Genomic DNA, 22,342 nt, shown 5'->3' with positions numbered 1-22,342 from the left:
GCAGGGAGGCTGTGTGCATGGGGAGATCTGGGGGGGGGTGCAGGGAGGCTGTGTGCATGGGGAGATCTGGGGGGGTGGTGCAGGGAGGCTGTGTGCATGGGGAGATCTGGGGGGGGGGTGCAGGGAGGCTGTGTGCATGGGGAGATCTGGGGGGGGGGGTGCAGGGAGGCTGTGTGCATGGGGAGATCTGGGGGGGGGGGTGCAGGGAGGCTGTGTGCATGGGGAGATCTGGGGGGGGGGGTGCAGGGAGGCTGTGTGCATGGGGAGATCTGGGGGGGGGGTGCAGGGAGGCTGTGTGCATGGGGAGATCTGGGGGGGGGTGCAGGGAGGCTGTGTGCATGGGGAGATCTGGGGGGGGGGTGCAGGGAGGCTGTGTGCATGGGGAGATCTGGGGGGGGGGGTGCAGGGAGGCTGTGTGCATGGGGAGATCTGGGGGGGGGGGTGCAGGGAGGCTGTGTGCATGGGGAGATCTGGGGGGGGGGGTGCAGGGAGGCTGTGTGCATGGGGAGATCTGGGGGGGGGGGGTGCAGGGAGGCTGTGTGCATGGGGAGATCTGGGGGGGGGGGGTGCAGGGAGGCTGTGTGCATGGGGAGATCTGGGGGGGGGGGTGCAGGGAGGCTGTGTGCATGGGGAGATCTGGGGGGGGGGGGGGGTGTTGCGGGTGCAGGGGGTTCCTTTCCCAGGATCGGGGACCCGCTATTATGGGGCGTTATACGCACACATGGAAGGTGCAGTGCTGTCTTTAGGCTAAGGACACACTGGCATTACTGCAAGTACATCACATGACACAAGGCTCCCGCTCTGCAGTACATGTGCTGCGAGCAGATCACAGCTGCGGAGGAGAGGGAGGGATTAATTTCTCAATCTCTTCTATTGTCAGCTGATGCGTGTATCGCACTGCGCTTCGGTGTAGTGCGAGTGCAGTGTGATGTTTCTCTCGCCCCCATAAACTTACATGGGTGCGAGTGAAAACTAATCTGATTCCACCCGTAGCATGCCGCGATTGTTTTCTCGGTCTGATTAGGGCTGAGATAAAAGTCGCTCATGGGTGCTGGCACATAGAGTATTATTGGTCTGTGTGGAATGAGATTTTTATTGCATTCCACTCTCTGTTTTACTCGCCGTGTGTGCTTCAGTAAACTCCCTTAGTGTGTCTTAGTAAAAGTCAGCAGGAAGGTCTGGCTGGAAATGTGATGTGTATGGGAAGAGCCTCGTGATTCTCCTCCATTAAGTATCAGGTAGTATAAACACCCAATCCTGGAGATCAGCTGCTGCTGTAGTTGTACTGCAACAGGTTAAGGCTGCGTTCACACAGCCATGATTCATGGATTTGCAGCAGCCCTCCCAACACAAACTCCTTCGCCTTCTAGTCCAGGCCAGTTACTGCATCGTGCTCCATACTCGCACCAATGCACACACATATGTGGGACTGGCCCTAAGGTGTATTTAGTAAAGTAAATATTTGTCAAACAAGCATTCCTAAGGCTACATGCGCACGCTGCTTTTTTTCCTGCTTTTTTGCTGCTTTTTTGGCTGCAGTTTTGTCAGCTGAACTTTCTGACATCTGACTTCCCAGCAAAGTCTATGAGAAGTCAGATTTGTCATGCGCACATTGCAGTTTATTTGTCAGCGTTTTTTTTGTCAAAAGCTTGTGACAAAAAAAATGCAGCATGTTCATTCTTCCTGCGTTTTTGTCAACATTTGTCACCCATTGAAATCAATGAGGGCATCAAAAACGCAGGAAAAATGCATGCTAATCAAAAGTGGTGCATTTTACCTGCCTTTTACCTGCGTTTTTGCTAGCAAAAACGCATGTGATTTGTCAGGAAGTGAGGTCAGGCAAGTGGTCCCGTCCCGTCCTCCATGTGTTCCCCGAAGTACCGCTGTCCCCAGGGGAGATGATGTGGAGGACGGGACTATCAGCGGCGGCGGCAGCGAGAGGGGGATGGACGTTGGCAGCTGAAAACATTGATTTTTCTCTCTCGCTGCCGCCGCCGCTGATAGTCCCGTCCTCCACATCATCTCCCCTGTGCGTGCATGCTGGGGACAGTGGTACTTCGGGGAACACGTGGAGGACGGGACTATCAGCGGCAGCAGCAGCGAGAGGGAAAAATCAATGTTTTCAGCTGCCAATGTCCATCCCCCTCTCGCTGCCGCTGCTGATAGTCCCGTCCTCCACATCATCAGCAGCGGCAGCGAGAGGGGGATGGACATTGGCAGCTGAAAACATTGATTTTTCTCTCTCGCTGCCGCCGCCGCTGATAGTCCCGTCCTCCACATCATCTCCCCTGTGCGTGCATGCTGGGGACAGTGGTACTTCGGGGAACACGTGGAGGACGGGACTATCAGCAGCGGCGGCAGCGAGAGGGAAAAATCAATGTTTTCAGCTGCCAACGTCCATCCCCCCTCTCGCTGCCGCCGCCGCTGATAGTCCCGTCCTGCACGTGTTCCCCGAAGTACCGCGGTCCCCAGCGTGCACGCACAGGGGAGATGATGGACCCCTCTCACCGCCGCCGCTGAAAGTCCCGGGCTCCACGCTCCTGCCGCCGGCTCCACGCTCCTGCCGCCGGCTCCACGCTCCTGCCGCCGGCTCCACGCTCCTGCCGCCGGCTCCACGCTCCTGCCGCCGGCTCCACGCTCCTGCCGCCGGCTCCACACTGTAGCGCGATCAGCTGAGCTGTCACTGAGGTTACTCGCGGCCACCGCTGGATTCAGCGGTGGCCGCGGGTAACCTCGGTGACAGCTCAGCTGATCGCGCGGCTGTCTTCATTAGCTGCATGGAGGTGACCGGAGCGGCGGTGTCTTCTGCAGCTCCGGTCACCTGCATGCAGCAGAGCTGGATGCGACGCTGCATCATCCTGGATTACGCCGGACATGGAGGGCTTTATCGGGGTTAATAAATTGGTAATGAGGGAATGTGTTTGTGTTTTTTATTTCTAATAAAGGATTTTTCGGGTTTGTGTGTTTACTGTAATTTACAGATTAATCATGGAGGGTGTCTCATAGACGCCTGACATGATTAATCTAGGATTTAGTGGCAGCTATGGGCTGCCATTAACTCCTTATTACCCCGATTTGCCAACGCACCAGGGCAAATCGGGAAGAGCCGGGTACAGTCCCAGAACAGCCGCATCTAATGGCTGCGGCCATTCTGGGCGGCTGCTGACTGATATTGTTAGACTGGGGGACTCCCCATAACGTGGGGCTCCCCATCCTGAGAATACCAGCCTTCAGCCGTATGGCTTTATCTGGCTGGCATTAAAATTGGGGGGGACCGCATGCCGTTTTTTTAAATTATTTATTTATTTCTAAAATTTTTTTTTTTTCAATTCAACAAGCTTTATGGGCTTGTTTGAACTGAAAAATACATGAAACAATTGTTGACAAAACTGCAGCCAAAAACGCACCAAAAATGCACCAAAAAGCACCTACATTTTTTGTGACATTTCCAGGCTCTCTCTGACAAGGTGCAGTTTTGGCTGCAGTTTTGGCTGCAGTTTTGGCTGCATTTTGTGAACACGAAAAAGAAGCAGCGTGCGCATGTAGCCTAAGGCATCATTCAGATGTCGGGGGTTTTTTTTTCTTCACGTATGAGAAAAACTGACTTATTTTTGATCAGCTTGGCCTGAGTGTCCTTTTTTCTCATGTGGCCATATATAAAAAAATTTCCACTTGGTCCACAATAGCACTGAGAACCATCTGAACCGTAAGAACACTTTTTTTTGTTATCGTCTTATCCGCTGGTGTAAGCTTGCTGGAAGTCCTACAACAAATGAGCAAAAGGCTTGTTCGACACGTCTGGATAATTTTTGCAGCCGTAGGAATCATAGTTTTTAGTAAACATCAACCAGTGTAAAGAGTCTACGTTAGGCCTCTCTTTCACATACGTGAAAATCACGCACGTGCCGCGAGACACATATTTTACTTGCGTGTTGCGTTTGGTAAGTACGTGTCTCCAGTACGTGTGGGCCACGTGTGTTCTCCGTGTGCTATCCGCGATAACACACGGAGAACCGGTATTTACATACTCACGTGGTCAACGCTGCTGTCCAGGGTACTGATCTTCGGCTCCAGCCCCGCCCACTCCCCGCTGATGCTGATTCTGGCGGAGGGGCGGAGTTTAGCGCCCGTGACCTCACACCTACCTCCTTAACACACACATAATGAGTGGCGGACGGCAGCAACTGTTTGCAGTGGAAGATTCTGCTATGGCTGAAGGAGGTGAGTATGTCTTCTTCTTTTTTTTTTTTTTTTTTTACTTTTTTTTTTTTTTTTTTATTATTTTAAAATAATGACACGTGTTTCTCTGGCGCGTGTCACACTGGACCGCATCCACACTACATCCGTGTGGTATGGATGCTGGCCGTGTGACACCCATGATGCTTGAGAAAAACTGACATGTCAGCGTGAGAAACACAGACACACGTAAGTACGGAACCGACACACGTTCCGTTCCAAAATACTTACGTGTGCCCAAACCATTAGGAATACCTAGGTCCACGTCTGTACGTGTCTCCGGTACGTGAGAAAACTGTCAAACACGTACTGGAGGCACGAACGTGTGACAGAGGCCTTAGTGATCGTTTTGTTGAGATGAGTGACTTGTGAGCTGTGTAAACAGCTGACATGTGCACGGATCACCGGCAGCTGCCTGCAGCAGCTGGCGGGGATTACAACTATAAGGGTTAGGACGTAATATTACTGCCCGCGAGTTAAGGGGGTTAAAGCGAACACGATTCATGGACAGCATGTATCAGGCACTGGCTATATAATATCATTCAGTAAGGTTTGACGTTGTGGCGTTTCAGAGAAAAACGTATGTTAGAGGCCGCCGGGGACTGAGCCCCTCTGAAGACTGTTGGACAGGTTGGACCCTTGTGGCTCTCCGCAAACCTGGAGTGACAGGCTTTTGTCTATGCACGCACGTAGTTTCTGCATTTTTTTTTTTCTCTTCTAAACAATGGAAAAAAATCCCCTTTTAGAAAAAGTCCCAGAGTTTCCCTGTTTATATAAAGTCTGGTAACTTTTTTTTTTTCTTTGTCGCTCCATTGGGAGACCCAGACAATTGGGTGTATAGCTTCTGCCTCCGGAGGCCACACAAAGTATTACACTTTAAAAAGTGTAACCCCTCCCCTCTGCCTATACACCCTCCCGTGCCTCACGGGCTCCTCAGTTTTATGCTTTGTGTTGAAGGAGGCAGAACACATTCACTCAAGCTCCCATTTTAGTCAGCAGCAGCTGCTGATTGTATCGGATGGAAGAAAAGAGGGCCCCCGGCATGCTCCCTTCTCACCCCACTAAGTCGGCGGTGCTGCTAAGGTTGAGGTACCCATTGCGGGTACAAAGGCTGGAGCCACATGCCGTTTTCCTTCCCCATCCCTTAGAGGCTCTGGGAAAAGTGGGATCCTTACCGGTCATCCATTCACTGGGACTGGGCTCCCTCCGCAGCCCCTGTGGGAATCTGACGGACAGGAGACTTGATATCATCAGGGACAGGGCCCTGCATCTAAAGGTACTCTGTGTCCCCTTGGGGACGGTGCATGGAGCGCTCGTGTCACAGACACTGCAGCGGCTGCTGTATTGTTATGACGACCGGGACTACCGCGCCGACCGCGCCTGTTTGCCGGCCGCAGTATTAACTTTAGTCCCCGGCTTCATGCGGCCTAGTACCATAACTCCCGCCCCCGGGCCTGCCAGTCAGGGGTAAGGGCGGGACGGTCGACCTGAGTCGACAGTGAGGGCTGGAGCATACTTAAGGTGTCTTCCTCCCCCCTCTCTGATCACTGTGGGGCACCAGATTCCCTCACTTTATTAGTCGCCGCCCACGGCTCCCTCCTCCCCTGAGAGCTCCGGCAGCCATTTTTTTTAAACACATTCTGCCGGTGGAGGACTTCTGGAACGAGCTCTGCAGCTCTGGGAGACCCAAAGCAGGGAATCTGGTGGACACACACCGCTTTGGGCGGTCACCCGGTGCTGGTCCCCCTAGGGTGCCGAAGTATATATATATATATATATATATATATATATATATATATATATATATATATATATATATATATATATATATATATATATATATATATATATATATATATATATATATATATATATATATATATATATATATATATATATATATATATATATATATATATATATATATATATATATATATATATATATATATATATATATATATATATATATATATATATATATATATATATATATATATATATATATATATATATATATATATATATATATACATACATACATTTTCTCTATTCGGCCGCATTGTTTTGCTTTTGGCTATATACCCTCAGTGATCACGCTCCTGGGAGACAACAGCATGTCGTTCACAAGGAGCAAGGGCGCTAAGGCACAGGGTTATTTTGCAACCTGTACCTCTTGTGCGGCTATGCTACCTGCAGGTTCCACCTACCCTCACTGAGCAATGCTCGGACCCTGTTGCACTCACTCAGCCGGCGCCTCGGGCACTGGTGGGGCCCTCGGCTCAGGTAGAACCACCGGCTTCCCCTGTCCAGGTGGCAGGGACAGAGTTTGCAGTTTTAGCTGAGAAACTTTGAGTCGCTTTCACAATCCATGGCTCTGTCTATGGACAAATGGTCTGCTAAGATACTAGAAGCCTTGCAGTCCAGATCGGCCCTTACACAGGCCCCGGGCACTGCGGGATCATCGCCCCCAGGCCCCTCTCGGTCTGCGCCGCAGCGTGCTCCTGGGGTGGCACCTAGGTCTCACGGGGAGGACTGAGGCACGGACCGCAGTCCCAGACCGGCTAAGCGGGCTCGCTGGGAATCTTCCCCGACTTCATCATGCTGTTCGGGGTCTCAGCTTGAGGACTCTCTGGAGGATGAAGCGGAGGTCGCAGCTCAGGGCTCTGACCCTGACGTTGCTCTCAATCTTGATACACCTGAAGGGGACGCCATAGTAAATGACCTTATAGCGTCCATCAACCAGGTGCTAGATATTTCTCCCCCAACTCCACCTATAGAGGAGTCGGCTGCGCAGCAGGAGAAACACCAGTTTAGGTTTCCCAAACGCACACGGAGTGCTTTTTTCGATCACTCTAACTTCAGAGATGCTGTCCAGAAGCACAGAGCATTTCCGGACAAGCGCTTTGCTAAGCGCCTTAATGACACACGTTACCCCTTCCCCTCTGACGTAGTTAAGGGTTGGGCTCAATGTCCCAAGGTGGATCCTCCAGTCTCTAGACTGGCGGCTAGATCCGTAGTATCAGTGGCAGACGGTTCATCGCTCAAGGATGCCACTGACATGCAGATAGAGCTCCTAATGAAATCCATCTATGAAGCCACAGGCGCGTCTTGCCCCGGCCTTTGCAGCCGTGTGGGCACTCCAAGCTATCTCAGCTTGTCTGTCTGAGATTAATGCGGTCACACGTACCTCTGCTCCGCAAGTTGCGTCTTTGACTTCTCAGGCGTCGGTATTTTCATCCTACGCCATGAATGCCGTCCTGGACTCTGCTAGCCGTACAGCGGTAGCATCCGCCAATTCGGTGGCAGTCCGCAGGGTCAAGTGGCTACGCGAATGGAAGGCAGACTCTGCTTCCAAGAAGTTGTTAACCGGTTTGCCATTTTCTGGCGAACGATTGTTTGGCGAGCGATTGGATGAAATTATTAAGCAATCCAAGGGAAAGGACTCGTCCTTGCCCCAGTCCAAACCAAACAGACCTCAGCAACGGAAAATTCAAGCGAGGTTTCGGTCCTTTCGGCCCTCAGCCAAGTCCCAATCCTCCTCGTCCAACAGGCCACAGAAGGGCCAGAGGAACTCTTATGCATGGCGGTCTAAGTCACGTCCTCCAAAGACCGCCGGAGGCACCGTCTCCAAGGCGGCCTCCTCATGACTTTCGGCCTCCCCAAACCACATCCTCGGTCGGTGGCAGGCTCTCCCGCTTTTGCAACGCCTGGTGGCCACATGTCCAAGACCGATGGGTGAGAGACATTCTGTCTCACGGTTACAGGATAGAGTTCAGCTCTCGTCCTCCGACTCGTTTCTTCAGAACATCTCCGCCCCCCCGAGCGAGCCGATGCACTTTTTCAGGCGGTGAACACTCTGAAGACAGAGGGAGTTGTGATCTCCGTTCCCCTTCAGGAACGTGGTCGCGGTTTTTACTCCAACTTGTTCGTGGTGCCAAAAAAGGACGGATCATTCCGTCCCGTTTTGGACCTCAAACTGCTCAACAGACACGTGAGAACCAGACGGTTTCGCATGGAATCTCTCCGCTGTGTCATCGCTTCGATGTCCCAAGGAGACTTCCTAGCATCAATCGACATCAGGGATGCTTATCTCCATGTGCCGATCGCACCAGAGCATCAACGCTTCCTGCGTTTCGACATCGGGGACGAAAACCTTCAGTTTGTGGCACTGCCTTTCGGACTGGCGACAGCCCCACGGGTCTTCACCAAGGTCATGGCATCCGTTGTGGCGGTCCTACACTCTCAGGGCCATTCGGTGATCCCTTACTTAGACGATCTCCTAGTCAAGGCACCCTCCCGGGTGGCATGTCAACACAGCCTGACCGTTGCTCTGGAGACTCTCCAGAGGTTCGGGTGGATCATCAATTTCCCAAAGTCAAAACTGACTCCGACCCAATCACTGACTTACCTCGGGATGGAGTTTCATACTCTCTCAGCGATAGTCAAGCTACCGCTGGACAAACAGCATTCGCTGCAGACAGGGGTGCACTCTCTTCTGCGGGCCCAGTCACACCCCTTGAGGCGCCTCATGCACTTCCTGGGGAAGATGGTGGCAGCAATGGAGGCAGTCCCCTTTGCGCAGTTTCATCTGCGTCCACTCCAATGGGACATTCTCCGCAAATGGGACAGGAGGTCGACTTCCCTCGACAGGAACGTCTCTCTTTCTCTGGCAGCCAAAACCTCTCTTCAGTGGTGGCTTCTTCCCACTTCTCTGTCGAAGGGAAAATCCTTCCTGCCCCCATCCTGGGCTGTGGTCACGACGGACGTGAGTCTGTCAGGGTGGGGAGCGGTTTTTCTCCACCACAGGGCTCAGGGAACCTGGACTCCGACAGAGTCCTCCCTTCAGATCAATGTTCTGGAGATAAGGGCAGTGTATCTAGCCCTAAAGGCGTTCCATCGGTGGCTGGAGGGCAGGCAGATCCGCATACAGTCGGACAACGCCACGGCGGTCGCGTACATCAACCACCAGGGCGGCACGCGCAGCCGTCAAGCCTTCCAAGAAGTTCGGCGGATTCTGCTGTGGGCGGAGGCCACAGCCTCCACCATCTCCGCAGTTCACATCCCGGGCGTAGAAAACTGGGAAGCAGACTTTCTCAGTCGCCAGGGCATGGACGCAGGGGAATGGTCTCTTCACCCGGACGTGTTTCAAGAGATCTGTTGCCGCTGGGGAACGCCGGACGTTGATCTCATGGCGTCTCGGCACAACAACAAAGTCCCGGCATTCATGGCACGGTCTCAGGATCACAGAGCTCTGGCGGCGGACGCATTAGTTCAGGATTGGTCGCAGTTTCGACTGCCTTATGTATTTCCTCCTCTGGCAATGCTGCCCAGAGTGTTACGCAAGATCAGGTCCGACTGCCGTCGCGCCATCCTCGTCGCTCCAGACTGGCCGAGGAGGTCGTGGTACCCGGATCTGTGGCACCTCACGGTGGGTCAACCGTGGGCACTCCCAGACCGACCAGACTTGCTGTCTCAAGGGCCATTTTTCCATCTGAATTCTGCGGCCCTCAACCTGACTGTGTGGCCATTGAGTCCTGGCTCCTAGCGTCCTCAGGGTTATCTCAAGATGTCATTGCCACTATGAGACAGGCCAGGAAACCAACGTCCGCCAAGATCTATCACAGGGCTTGGAGGATCTTCTTATGCTGGTGCTCTGATAAGGGTTTTACTCCCTGGCCGTTTGCCTTACCCACTTTTCTTTCCTTCCTTCAATCCAGAATGGACAAGGGTTTGTCTCTCGGCTCTCTCAAGGGACAAGTATCGGCGCTTTCCGTGTTTTTTCAAAAGCGTCTAGCCAGACTTCCGCAGGTCCGCACGTTCCTGCAAGGAGTTTGCCACATAGTCCCACCTTACAAGCGGCCGCTGGTACCCTGGGATCTTAACGGGGTTCTAAGGGCTCTTCAGAAACCACCTTTCGAGCCGCTGCGGGATGTCTCTCTATCACGTCTTTCGCAGAAGGTGGCTTTTCTAGTGGCAGTTACATCGCTCCGTAGAGTGTCGGAGCTTGCAGCGCTGTCATGCAAAGCCCCCTTCCTGGTTTTCCACCAGGATAAGGTGGTTCTGCGTCCGGTCCCGGAATTCCTCCCTAAGGTGGTATCTCCTTTTCATCTCAATCAGGATATCTCCTTACCTTCATTTTGCCCTCATCCAGTTCACCAATGTGAAAAGGATTTGCACTTGCTAGATCTAGTGAGAGCACTCCGGATCTACGTGTCTCGCACGGCACCCCTGCGCCGTTCTGATGCGCTCTTTGTCCTTGTCGCTGGCCAGCGTAAGGGGTCGCAGGCTTCCAAGTCAACCTTGGCTCGGTGGATCAAGTTACCGATTTTTGAAGCCTACCGTTCTTCTGGGCTTCCGATTCCTTCAGGGCTGAAAGCCCATTCTACCAGAGCCGTGGGTGCGTCCTGGGTATTGCGGCACCGGGCTACGGCTCAGCAGGTGTGTCAGGCGGCTACCTGGTCTAGTCTGCACACTTTCACGAAACACTATCAGGTGCATACCTATGCTTCGGCAGATGCCAGTCTAGGTAGGCGAGTCCTTCAGGCGGCGGTTGCCCACCTGTAAGAGGGGGCCGTTTTCGGCTCTTTTTATCGGGGTATTCTTTTACCCACCCAGGGACTGCTTTTGGACGTCCCAATTGTCTTGGTCTCCCAATGGAGCGACAAAGAAGGGAATTTTGTTTACTTACCGTAAATTCCTTTTCTTCTAGCTCCTATTGGGAGACCCAGCACCCGCCCCTGTTCCCTTCGGGCTGTTTGTTCTTTTGTGTACACATGTTGATCATGTTGAATTGTTCCTTTGGTTCATGGTTTCAGTTCTCCGAACATCCTTCGGATTGAATTCACCTTAGACCATTTATAAGTTTCCTCCTTCCTGCTTTTGCACCAAAACTGAGGAGCCCGTGAGGCATGGGAGGGTGTATAGGCAGAGGGGAGGGGTTACACTTTTTAAAGTGTAATACTTTGTGTGGCCTCCGGAGGCAGAAGCTATACACCCAATTGTCTGGGTCTCCCAATAGGAGCTAGAAGAAAAGGAATTTACGGTAAGTAAACAAAATTCCCTTCTTTTTTTTTTTTTTTTTTTTTTTTTTTTTTTTTTTTTTTTAGATATATATAGATATATCCATCTATATCTATCTAAATTTGTTTCTGAAAAGTCCGGCTGACAACCAGTCCGGAGATCGGAGGTGCCATTGGCTTTCACCCAGCTTTCCTACACCCCAGTTGTCAATGTTGGGTTTATCGTGGGGGCCATGTGACCTCGAAAGCTACTCCTGTGAATCATTTTCTTCTTGGGTTTTTTGTCTTTTTCCAGGTGTAAATTGCCTGACGTACGATGAAGCAATTATTGCCCAGCAGGACCGTATACAGCAAGAGGTTAGTATCCTCTATTCTTGTGTAATAGCCGGAGGGAATCTCACACCACGAGTGCAGGGTGAGCTGTCTGATACTTTCATTGAGCGCCATCGGTAGGAAGCTGCTAACTGATATAGATGCCTGAATGAATGGCTGCCGCTTACCTCTGTGGGTTGGGATCTGGTGCGGGCTGTTCAAGGACAATGGTTATTAATATATAATGAAGGGTAATGCTCCGTCTTCATATTAGATTGCTGGACACACTCCGCTGCTCTCTGACCGGTTGGACCTCTCTGTACTCTACCAGGAATACGCTCCTGATGACCAAATTTACCAAGACAAGATCAAGGTATGTTCTCACTACAGTTTATTAATAGTGATTTATGGTCTCTTAAAGGGAACCTGTCACTAGGTTTTTTTTCCCCCTATGAAACGAAAGGAATCGCCTTCTGCAGCTCCTGGGCTGCATTCTGGGAAGGTGCATCTTGGCCCTGACTCCCCTTTTTAGACCCCAAAAATAACTTTACAAAACTTGGCCCTTAGGTATGCTAATTACCTTTTGTGGGCCACAGAGGCTGGCTCATTTTCTGCTCTGTTTTCCCCCTCCTGCCGCTGATCGCCAGCCTCCATCGTTGATTGACGGGATGACGCTCTCCGTTATCCTCGTCGCATTTTCAAATCTCGCGTCTTAGGTCTGCTCGCGCAGGTGCAGTTAACTTTGCCATATCTCGGGCAGAACACCGGTGAGCTAAATGCGCAGGCGCGAGATTGAGCGGGTACTAGGATGGCGCTGGTGAGGTCATGCACAGCAAACACCTTGCCAGCGTCATCCTAGTACCCGCCCATACTCTCGCCCCTGCGCATTTAGCTCACCGGCGCTCTGCCCGAGATAATGGCAGTGAACTGCACCTCCGCGAGCAGACCTAAGACGCGAGATTTGAAAATGCGACGAGGAGAATGACAGTGCGTCAATCAAGGAAAGAGGCCGGCGATCAAAGGCAGGAGGGGGGAAACGGATCAGAAAATGAGCCCGCCCCTGTGGCCCACCAAGGTAATTAGCATACCTAACGGCCAAGTTTTATAAAATTATTTTTGGGGTCTAAAAGGAGTCAGGGCCAAGGTACACCTTCATAGGATGCAGCCCAGGAGCTGCAGAAGGTGATTCTTTTCGTTTCATAGGGAAAATCTGGTGACAGGTTCCCTTTAATGTGACAGCTGACATTTATAACTACTTACATATATCTTCCCAGGACTTACACAGAAGATATACTTTCATACGTCGAACAAGACCAGATGGCAATTGTTTCTACAGAGCATTTGGATATTCCTATTTAGAAGCTCTGCTGGATGGAGGAAGCGAACTTGAAAGGTAAAGCGAGGTTTAGTTATATGTACGATACATTATGATTATACAGTGGAACCTCGGTTTACGAGTAACCCAGTTATCGAGCATTTCGCTATACGAGCAAATCTTGCTGTAAATTTGTAACTCATTAGAAACAAAGAGGATCCATACAACCAAGTTGCTAAGGCATACCATATTCACATAATCTATTCCCACCACTAGAAACATATAGAAAACCAAAGAAAACGAAGTGGTTGTAAGGGAAAACACAATACATATTTCTCTGACGCCTCATTGGGGGACACAGGACCATGGGTGTTATGCTGTCTATCCATAGGAGGACACTAAGTAGATGCAAAAGCATAGCTCCTCCTCTGCAGTATACACCCCCTGGCCGGGCCAGGCAACCTCAGTTTTATCTTAGTGTCTGTAGGAGGCACTTCCTTTCAAGGTTTGTTATTTTTTTTTGGGCGACTGTTTCCTTTTGGGACCGATCTCCCACTACCATCAACGGGCGGGAACGTGGAGTGTCGCCTCCACGTATCCCCTCCTGCGACGCTGGATCCTGGGCTGGACGACTGGTTCCACAGACACAGATTTCTTTATCGTTCCTATGGGAGACCCAGACCATGGGTGTATAGCTACTGCCCCCGGAGGACACACAAAGTTACTACACTCAAAACGTGTAGCTCCTCCCTCCTAGCATATACACCCCCTGCTAGCCAGTCCTAGCCAGTTTCAATGCTTTGTGTTTCAGGAGGATCACACACACATGCATCTCTGATTTTGATTTTTGATTTTTTTTCCTTCTGGATCAAAGATTTGGAAGAAAAGCGGGTCCAGTCTGGACTCCCGGCATGTCCCTTCTCACCCCACTGTGTCGGCGGTGCTGTTAAGGTTGATTTTCCAAGGCTGGAGCCTTCTCATGCCGCGCTCCTTCACCATCCTATGCTGGGGCTCTGGCTTGAAGTGGGAGCCAACACGGTTCTCACTGCTTTGCAGGAGACCGGTCTCCATCCGCAGCCCTTTTGCAGGATCCTGCTGGATGGAGCTATCACCCCCCAGGAACCTGGCAACCTGCGTCTCACAAGCTAAGTATATGAGACGTTATTACCACAGAAAGTGGTCTTTCCAGGGGTCCTTTATGTTTATTATTGGGGGAGTGTGTTTTATGTTTGGTGTTAACGTTTCCGGCCGGCTCTCCAGTTTTCACTGGAGAACCGCGCCGATGGTGCCTGCACGCCGGCCGCATGTTTTACTCTAGGCGCTGGCTTCGCCTGAGGCCTAGTTTCGGTTTCCACTGCCTCTGCATGTCAGTCAGCAGAGGGACAGTGTGGCTCCGCCCAGCGGCTGTGCAGCACAGGGAAGGGACACTCCTCACTGAGGAAAGATTCCCTCCCCTGGCTACCTCATTTGCCGCTCTGAGTAGGCCCCGCCCCCTCTCCTCGCTCCGGTCGCCATTTTCTCAGCGTTCTCTGTGCCTGCATAAGCACAGAGATTCCACATTGTGACAAGTGGGGGCCGGGGCTGAGGGACTAGAGGGCACAGACATGTCTGTTTAAACGATCTGCAGCCACGACCTCCGGTTTGTGCAGCTGCTTATTTTATCCGTTTTATATATGCTGGGGGCCATTCTAGACAGAGCCCCCACCTCTGCAGCATGTCTCTCAGAGCGCGGCTGCAGGCTGTTTTTATTATTCCACTGCAGGTAGTCTCGTACGGCTGTACCGAGCTCATAACCACTGTGGCCCCTCAGCTTGGAGGCTCATTAATGGTCCCTCCAGCTGCTCCGGTTTCGGTGGCTGACCCCTGGGGGAATCCTATTTCCAGGGGTCGGCTGTCCCGGCATCTGCTGAGCATGCAGCCCCCTTCTCAGGGCGTTTTCTGCTTCAGCTCGCTCAGCAAAGCTCACAAGGGACTCCCCTTCTGGGCTCAGACCCCGTCCTCCTGACAGGGAGACGCAGGGTCCCCTGTCCTCCCCGTCCCGCAGCTCCGATTACGAGCTGACTCACTGGACGAGGAGGATGTCTCTACCAGGGGCTCGGACGCTACTTTATGTACATTGATCCGTCCGTAGGTGACACAGATGCGAATGATTGGATTGCGTCCATTATACTTGTACTGGACCTCCATCCGCCTGTATCAGGGGAGTATTCCCCGTTGGCAGAAAGGCATCAGTATACCTTTAACAGGACGAGGAGTGTGTTCCTTAACCACTCCAGTTTTCAACCTGCTGCGTCCAAGCCCACAGCCTGTCCTGCAGACCCCACAGCGGGGTTCTGCTGCCTGTTTCCCCCTCCCATCAGAGGTGGTCAAGGAGTGTACTCATTCGCCAAGGGTGGCCACTCCGGTGTCTAGACTTTCAGCCCGGATAGTTGTATCAGTGGCTGACGGCACCTCTATAAGGATCCCACGGTACATTAGTTTTGTACTGGACCTCAATCCGCCGGAGTTACCTTACCTAAGAGAACACAACGTGTGTTCCTTAACCACTCCAGTTTTCAGGCCCCTGTGACCAAGCCCAGGGTCCGCTCTGACAGTCGCTTCCCATGAAGCGTGATTCTGAGGACTGTTTCCCCTGTCCACCAATGGTGGTCAAGAAGTGGGCTCATTCACCTCAGGTGGCTCAGCCCGGACCGTTATGTCAGTGGCTGATGGCTCCTCACTTAAAGTTTTGCGGTCCGCCCGGTCACCTTTACAGCAGTGCGGTTTTTTTGTACCTTCTCTGCTTCTCTGGAGGAGATGCATTCCCTCACAGGGACTCTATGCCCAAAACGGTTGCCTGAACTTCCAGACTTCAGTCTTTTCATCCTATGCCAGGTCTGCCATGCTGGACACCGCACGGCGGTGGTCTTGGCTACTTTCCTCACTATCCGCAGGCTCCTGTGGCTTCGGAAATGGAAGGCAGATGCCTCTATAGAGGTTCCTTGCTGGGCTCCCCTTTGGGGGACCAGTTTCTTCGGAACCAACTGGATGAAATTAAGGAAGCTCTTGGCGGGGAGTGTTCTTCCTTGCCACAAACCTAAACCAGGGAACCTGTCCAGGGCAGGAATCAGTTGAGGTTTCGGTGGTTTCCGTTCCTCCATCTGATCGTCCTCTAGCTCGGCCTAGGTTCATAGAACCAAATGGCTCGAAGCTGCGTCTTCAGAAGACCGCAGGAGATGCTGCCACTGAGTCAGCTTCCTCCGAGCTATCTAGCCACGCCAACAACCTCCTTGGTCGGTGGCAGGCTCTCTCCACTTGGCGACGTATGGTTCTAACACGTCTCCGTTCAGTGGGGGCGGGATTATATCTCCCATGGCTACAGGATGGAATTCTGTCCACCCGCCAAACAGATTTTTTCTGTCAACTCCTCCCGGCTCCAAGGCCGCCGCCTTCTCACAGGCCGTGGCATTTCTTACAGGCCAATGGAGTAATTGTACCGGTTCCCGACTGGGAACGGTTCTGAGATTTTTGCTTAACTCTATTCCTAGTCCCCGAAGAGGGCGGTGCCTTCCGACCTGGATCTTTAGCTTTTCAAGCATAGTCAGGTGTGGAATTTTCACATGGAGTCTCGGTCTTGTTCCGTGTGTTTTTCACCGGATCAATCAAGAACCCAAGGAGATTCCCTAGCAGCCATCGGCATCAGAAATGCCTATCTGCACGGGTCAATCGCAGTTTCACACCAGCGTTGACTACGTTTTGACAATCGGAGTGGTCCAATTCGTGGCTCTTCCCTTGGGGTTAGCCACGGCCCCTCGAGTATTCTCATTGGGGCAGCTGTGATTAGGGTCCTGCACCCCTAGGGATTGGCAGTGATCTTTTGCCCTGGACGGCCTTCTTGTCGGGGCTTCATCCAGTGCTGACTCTTAGCAGAGTGCTTCGCTCACTCTCGCCACTCTAACCTATTCGGGTGGCTTGTCATTCTGTCCAAGTCCACTCTGACTTCGAACCAGAGGTTCTCAGGGACGCAATTCGAGACTCTGTTGGCACTTGTGAAGCTGCTCTTAGTCGATCAGTAGTCCCTCCGCTGGCGGTCGACGTCGTTCTATCAGACACCATATACAGGTGCTGGTCAGACGGTGGCGTCAATGGAAGCGATTCCTTGCCCAGTTTCTCCTGCGTCCTCTGAGACTGGATGTTTTCCGCTGTACAAGCGAACTCCCTCCTTCCACGGGGTGGTGGCTTCGCCACTGACCAGGGGCTCGTTTCAGTGGTGGCTTCGGCCACTCTGTCTCAGGGACTCTCCTTCCTGGCCCCGTCCCGGGTGATCCTCACCAGGATGCTAGTCTATCCGCCTTGGGAGCAGTATATCTCCACCGTGGAGCGCAGGGCGCTTGGACTCTGTCCGAATCAGCCCTCTGGTTCAATTTGCTGGAAATCAGAGCTGTATTTCTAGCTCTCTAAGCATTCACCATCTGTTGGCGGCTAGGCACATTCGAGTCCAGTCGGACAACGTGACAGCGTTTTCCTACATCAGCTTCCAGGGCGGGACACTCAGCCGCCTGGCAATCTTGGCGGCTCAACATTCTTCAGTGGACAAGGGACTCCTAGTCCACCGTATCCGCAGCCCACATCCCAGATGTGAAAACTGCTAGGCAGACTATTTCAGCTGTCCAACCGTGGTCCACAATCCTCAGGTTTTGCGGTAGACACACTGGTTCATGTTTGATCCCAGCTTCGTCTCTTTACGTATTTCACCCTCTACCTCTTGTCCAGAGTCCTGCGCAAGATCAGTAAAGGGGGCCGTCGGGTCATTCTCATACTCCAGACTGACCCAGGCAGGCTTGGTACTCTGACCTGCTCCTTCTGTCCGTTGGATTGCCATGGCATCTTCCGGACCGTCCAGACCTTTTCTCAAAAGGTCCGTTTTTTCCGTCAGAATTCTGGATTCTCAGATTGACGGCGTAGCTCTTGAGTCCTGGATCTTGGCGACTTCTGGTATCCTTCCTGAAGTCATCTCCGCTATGACTCGAGCTCCAAAGTGTCCTTTGACCTTTTTGGCCTTGCCGACCCTCCTGTCCCTTCCACAGTCCGGTCTACGGCTAGGACTATCCCTCATTAAGGGACAGGTCTCGGCTCTGTCAGTATGTGCCAGTGGCGTATCGTCCGGCTGGCTCCGGTGCGCTCCTTTAAGGGCGCATCTCACATCATTCCGCCTTTCCGGCGGCCTATGGAGCCCTGGGACCTTAATCCGGTCCTCCCGGTTCCCGGAAACCCCCCTTTGCGCCTCTTAGGGAGGTTTTCTTTGTTTCATCTTTCACAGAAAGTAGTCTTTTTCTAGTGGCTATAATTTCCCGTCAGAGTTCTGGCTCTCTCGGAGTCACCCCCCTTTTTGGTCTTTGCATCAAGACAAGGTGGTCTCCGTCCGACTCCGGACTTTTTTCCCTAAGGTGGTTACTGCTTCCACCTTATCCGGGGCAATTTTCCTGCCTTCCTTTTGTCCGGCTCCTGTTCATCGCTTTGAGGAAGCGTTGCATATCCTGGATCTGGTGCGGGCGCTCCGGATCTGTGTCTCGCACCGCCGTTATTAGGCGGTGCACCTCTCTCTGATGCTGACTGCTAGTCAGCGTAGCGGTCTCTCGGCATCTAAGCCGACCCTGGTTCGTTGGCTTAGGTCGGCCATTTCCGAGACCTACAAGTGTACTCAAGTGCCTTCCCCGCCGGGGATCAGAGCACATTTGATCAGACCTGTCGGCGCCTTTTGGGCTTTCAGGCACCAGGCTACGGCTCAGTAGGTCTGTCAGACTGCAGCTCGAATTAGTCTGCATACTTTTTCGAAGCACTACCCGAGGCATGCTCATGCTTTGGCAGACGCGGGCTTGGGCAGACGCATCTTTCCGGCGTCTGTTGCCCATTTGTGAAGTTAGGTTTTGCCTGCTTCTCAGTTGTCTGTTTATTCCCACCCATGGACTGCTTTAGAACGTCCCATGGTCTGGGTCTCCCATAGGAACGATAAAGAAAAAGAGAATTTTGTTACTTACCGTAAATTCTTTTTCTTATAGTTCCGTCATGGGAGACCCAGCACCCTCCCTTTTGCCTGTTGGCAGGTTTCTTGTTCCGTGTGTCTTCACCGGCTGTTATTGTTGTAGACAGAGGTTCCGGTTCTTCCGGATTTTACTGTCTCTTCTTGTGGGTGGATGTCCTCCTTCAGCTTTTGCACTAAACTGGCTAGGACTGGCTAGCAGGGGGTGTATATGCTAGGAGGGAGGAGCTACACGTTTTGAGTGTAGTAACTTTGTGTGTCCTCCGGGGGCAGTAGCTATACACCCATGGTCTGGGTCTCCCATGACGGAACTATAAGAAAAAGAATTTACGGTAAGTAACAAAATTCTCTTTTTTCCAAAGCCCAGGGTAAAGGCCTGTGCCCCTATAGCCCAATTCCTCAGCCCCGCTTTGCAGGCTGAGTTGAATATGGCACCGGTGTGACCGGACACAGCAAGCTGACTCTATTTTCACTGCCTGGACTGAAGCAGTGTTTTAAGTTGAGATCCCCCTGACTGGTTTCCCAGACAAAGGGAGAAAAGACGCTGCAGGGAAGGCTCCCACGACATTTACTGTATTTATTATGAGAAAGTCCCTTGCTGAGTGCAAGGAGAAGAGCCCCAAGGATCCTGCACACACACTTTCAATTCGTAGCTCTACCCTTCGGCCTTGCCACCGCACCAAGGGTCTTCACCAAAGTCATGGCGGCCGCCATGAGCGTCCTTCACGCCAGGGGAGTAGTCGTTCTCCCTTACTTGGACGACCTCCTCATCAAGGCCCCCTCCTTCCGCGACTGCTCAACCAGCGTACAGATCACTGTGGACACCCTATCCCGCTTAGGGTGGCTAGTGAATCTGGACAATCATCCCCGATCCCATCACGATCCATCACCTTCCTGGGCATGTCCCTGGACACCCGTCGGGGCTTGATCCTTCTCCCTCAGGACAAGGCAATCGCTCTTCAACGAGCGGTACGCTGCCTTCTACGTCCTCCGTCTCGCTCCATTCGATTCAGCATGAAAGTGCTCGGCAGGATGGTGGCAGCTATGGAAGCAGTACCCTTTGCTCAACTGCACCTCCGCCCACTGCAGCTAGCCCTTCTAACGGTCTGGGACAAGAGCCCCTTCTCCCTGGACAGACATCTTCACCTGACTCCTTCAGTCAGGTACGCGCTCCGCTGGTGGCTTCGGTCCTCATCCCTATCGAAGGGGAGATCTTTTCTCCCAGTGAACTGGCTGGTCCTGACCACGGACACCAGCCTCCTAGGCTGGGGAGCAATGGACCGGCACCACACTGCTCAAGGACGTTGGACGCCTCAGGAGTCTTTCCTACCCATAAACATCCTGGAACTCCGCGCGATCTTCCTTGCGCTCAGAGCGTTCTGTCCTCTGCTAGCGGGTCGTCAGACTAGAGTCCAATCGGACAATGCGACAGCTGTAGCCTATATCAATCGGCAGGGGGGCACCCGCAGCAAAGCTGCTTATCTCGAGGCCCACAAGATCCTCAGCTGGGCCGAATCGTCGGGATCAGTGATATCAGCGGTACACATACCGGGGGTAGAGAACTGGGCAGCAGACTTTCTAAGTCACCAAGGCCTGGCCGCCGGAGAATGGTCTCTCCATCCAGAAGTGTTTCTACACATCTGCACTCGCTGGGGCACACCAGACGTGGACCTAATGGCCTCAAGGTTGAATGCAAAGGTACCCGCGTTCATAGCCAGGTCACGTGACCCGCAGTCACTCGGCACGGATGCTCTAGTCTGCTCCTGGCACCAATTCCGCCTGCCTTACATATTTCCACCTCTACCCCTGCTGTCGCGGGTATTCAGGAAAATCAAGGCAGAGGGAGTCCCGGTGATACTGATAGCACCGGACTGGCCCAGGCGCGCCTGGTACGCCGAGTTAGTTATCACCGTGGCGCCTTCCAGACATCCCAGACTTGCTGACCCAAGGGCCCATTTCCCATCAGGACTCCAGAGCACTGAAGCTGACGGCATGGCCATTGAGACCTGGGTATTAACAAGAGCGGGATTCTCCCCCGCGGTTATTTCCACCATGATCAGCGCCCGAAAGCCTGCTTCATCCCGCATTTACCACTGTACGTGGAAAATCTTCCTTTTATGGTGCAGGGAAACTAACGTCCAGCCTATGCCTCTGGCCATCCCCAGAATTCTCGACTTTCTACAGTCTGGCTTGCAAGCGGGGTTGGCTCTCAGTTCCCTTAAAGGGCAGGTCTCAGCGCCCTCAATCTTCTACCAATGCCGCCTGGCTCAAAAAACGCAAGTACAAACGACCGCTGGACCCATGGGACCTGAACCTCGTTCTGGACGGCCTCCAGAGGTCTCCCTTTGAACCCCTCAAGGAATCCTCCCTTGCTCTTCTGTCCTGGAAGGTAACATTCCTGGTGACAATTACGTCCATCAGATGGGTTTCGGAGCTAGCAGCACTCGCTTGCCGCGAGCCTTTTCTGATCTTTCACCAGGACAAGGTGGTTCTGCGCCCCCTTCCGGATTTCCTTCCAAAGGTTCTTACCCAGTTTCATTTGAACGAGGACATTGTTCTGCCTTCCTTTTGTCCACACCTGGTTCATAGGGTGGAAAGGTCTGCATTCGTTAGACCTCGTCAGAGCTCTCAGATATTACATATCCAGGACAGCCCCATTTAGGAAAACGGACTCTTTCTTCAGCGCTCTATTGGGAGACCCAGACGATTGGGGTATAGCTACTGCCCTCTGGAGGCCACACAAAGCACTACATCAAAAGTGCAAGGCCCCTCCTCCTCTGGCTATACCCCCCCCGTGATATCACGGGTTCTCCAGTTTTAGCTTTGTGTGCGAAGGAGGTCAGACATTCCATGCATAGCTCCACAGATTTTAGTCAGCAGCAGCTGCTGACTATTTCGGATGGAAGAAAAGAGGACACATATAGTGTCCCCAGCATGCTCCCTTCTCACCCCTGGATGGTGTTGTAAGGTTGAGGTACCTATTGCTGGTACAGGGCTGGAGCCTGACATGCTGTTTTCCTTCCACATCCCCTTGTAGGGCTCTGTGGAAGAGGGATCCTGCCGGCCTCTCAGCTCTGACGCCGGGCTCCATCCACAGACCCATTAGAACCTGATGGATTCGGAGCAGGAGTACGATCAGGGACAGGCCCTGCATCATACAGGTACTCTGTGTCCCCGGCAGGCACAGACACACTCCGGGCTGGCTGGGTGTTGTAGTGCGCCGGGGACCGCAACGTTGGAGTTAGTGTCCCTACAGATTACTGGGGGATTTTTTGTGTATGGGAACGCAGCGCCGACCCCCTCTGGACCGGGCGGCGCTGCTGTGACTTGTGGTGCGCCGGGGATCCGCCGTCCGCGCTTTTACGGCGGCGGCGGTTATAAATTGAGTCCCCGGCTTTTTGGGCCTAGGACGCCGGCAGCTCCGATTTGTTCCCGCCCC

At 52.7% G+C, this 22,342-nt stretch overlaps 1 protein-coding gene across 1 annotated transcript in view; it reads left to right on the top strand.

Moving 5' to 3' along the window:
- OTUB1 (OTU deubiquitinase, ubiquitin aldehyde binding 1) overlaps positions 1–22,342 on the top strand; it is a 49,518-nt gene that overhangs the window by 976 nt on the left and 26,200 nt on the right. The window contains exons 2-4 of the mRNA XM_075326652.1: positions 11,553–11,614; positions 11,844–11,942; positions 12,844–12,962. Of these exons, the coding sequence (XP_075182767.1) occupies positions 11,553–11,614; positions 11,844–11,942; positions 12,844–12,962 (280 nt within the window). The remainder of the gene's footprint in view (positions 1–11,552; positions 11,615–11,843; positions 11,943–12,843; positions 12,963–22,342) is intronic.

This window comes from Anomaloglossus baeobatrachus, chromosome 10 (genome assembly GCF_048569485.1).
Source record: "Anomaloglossus baeobatrachus isolate aAnoBae1 chromosome 10, aAnoBae1.hap1, whole genome shotgun sequence".
Taxonomy (NCBI): domain Eukaryota; kingdom Metazoa; phylum Chordata; class Amphibia; order Anura; family Aromobatidae; genus Anomaloglossus; species Anomaloglossus baeobatrachus.
This window is presented reverse-complemented; position numbering and strand designations above follow the sequence as displayed.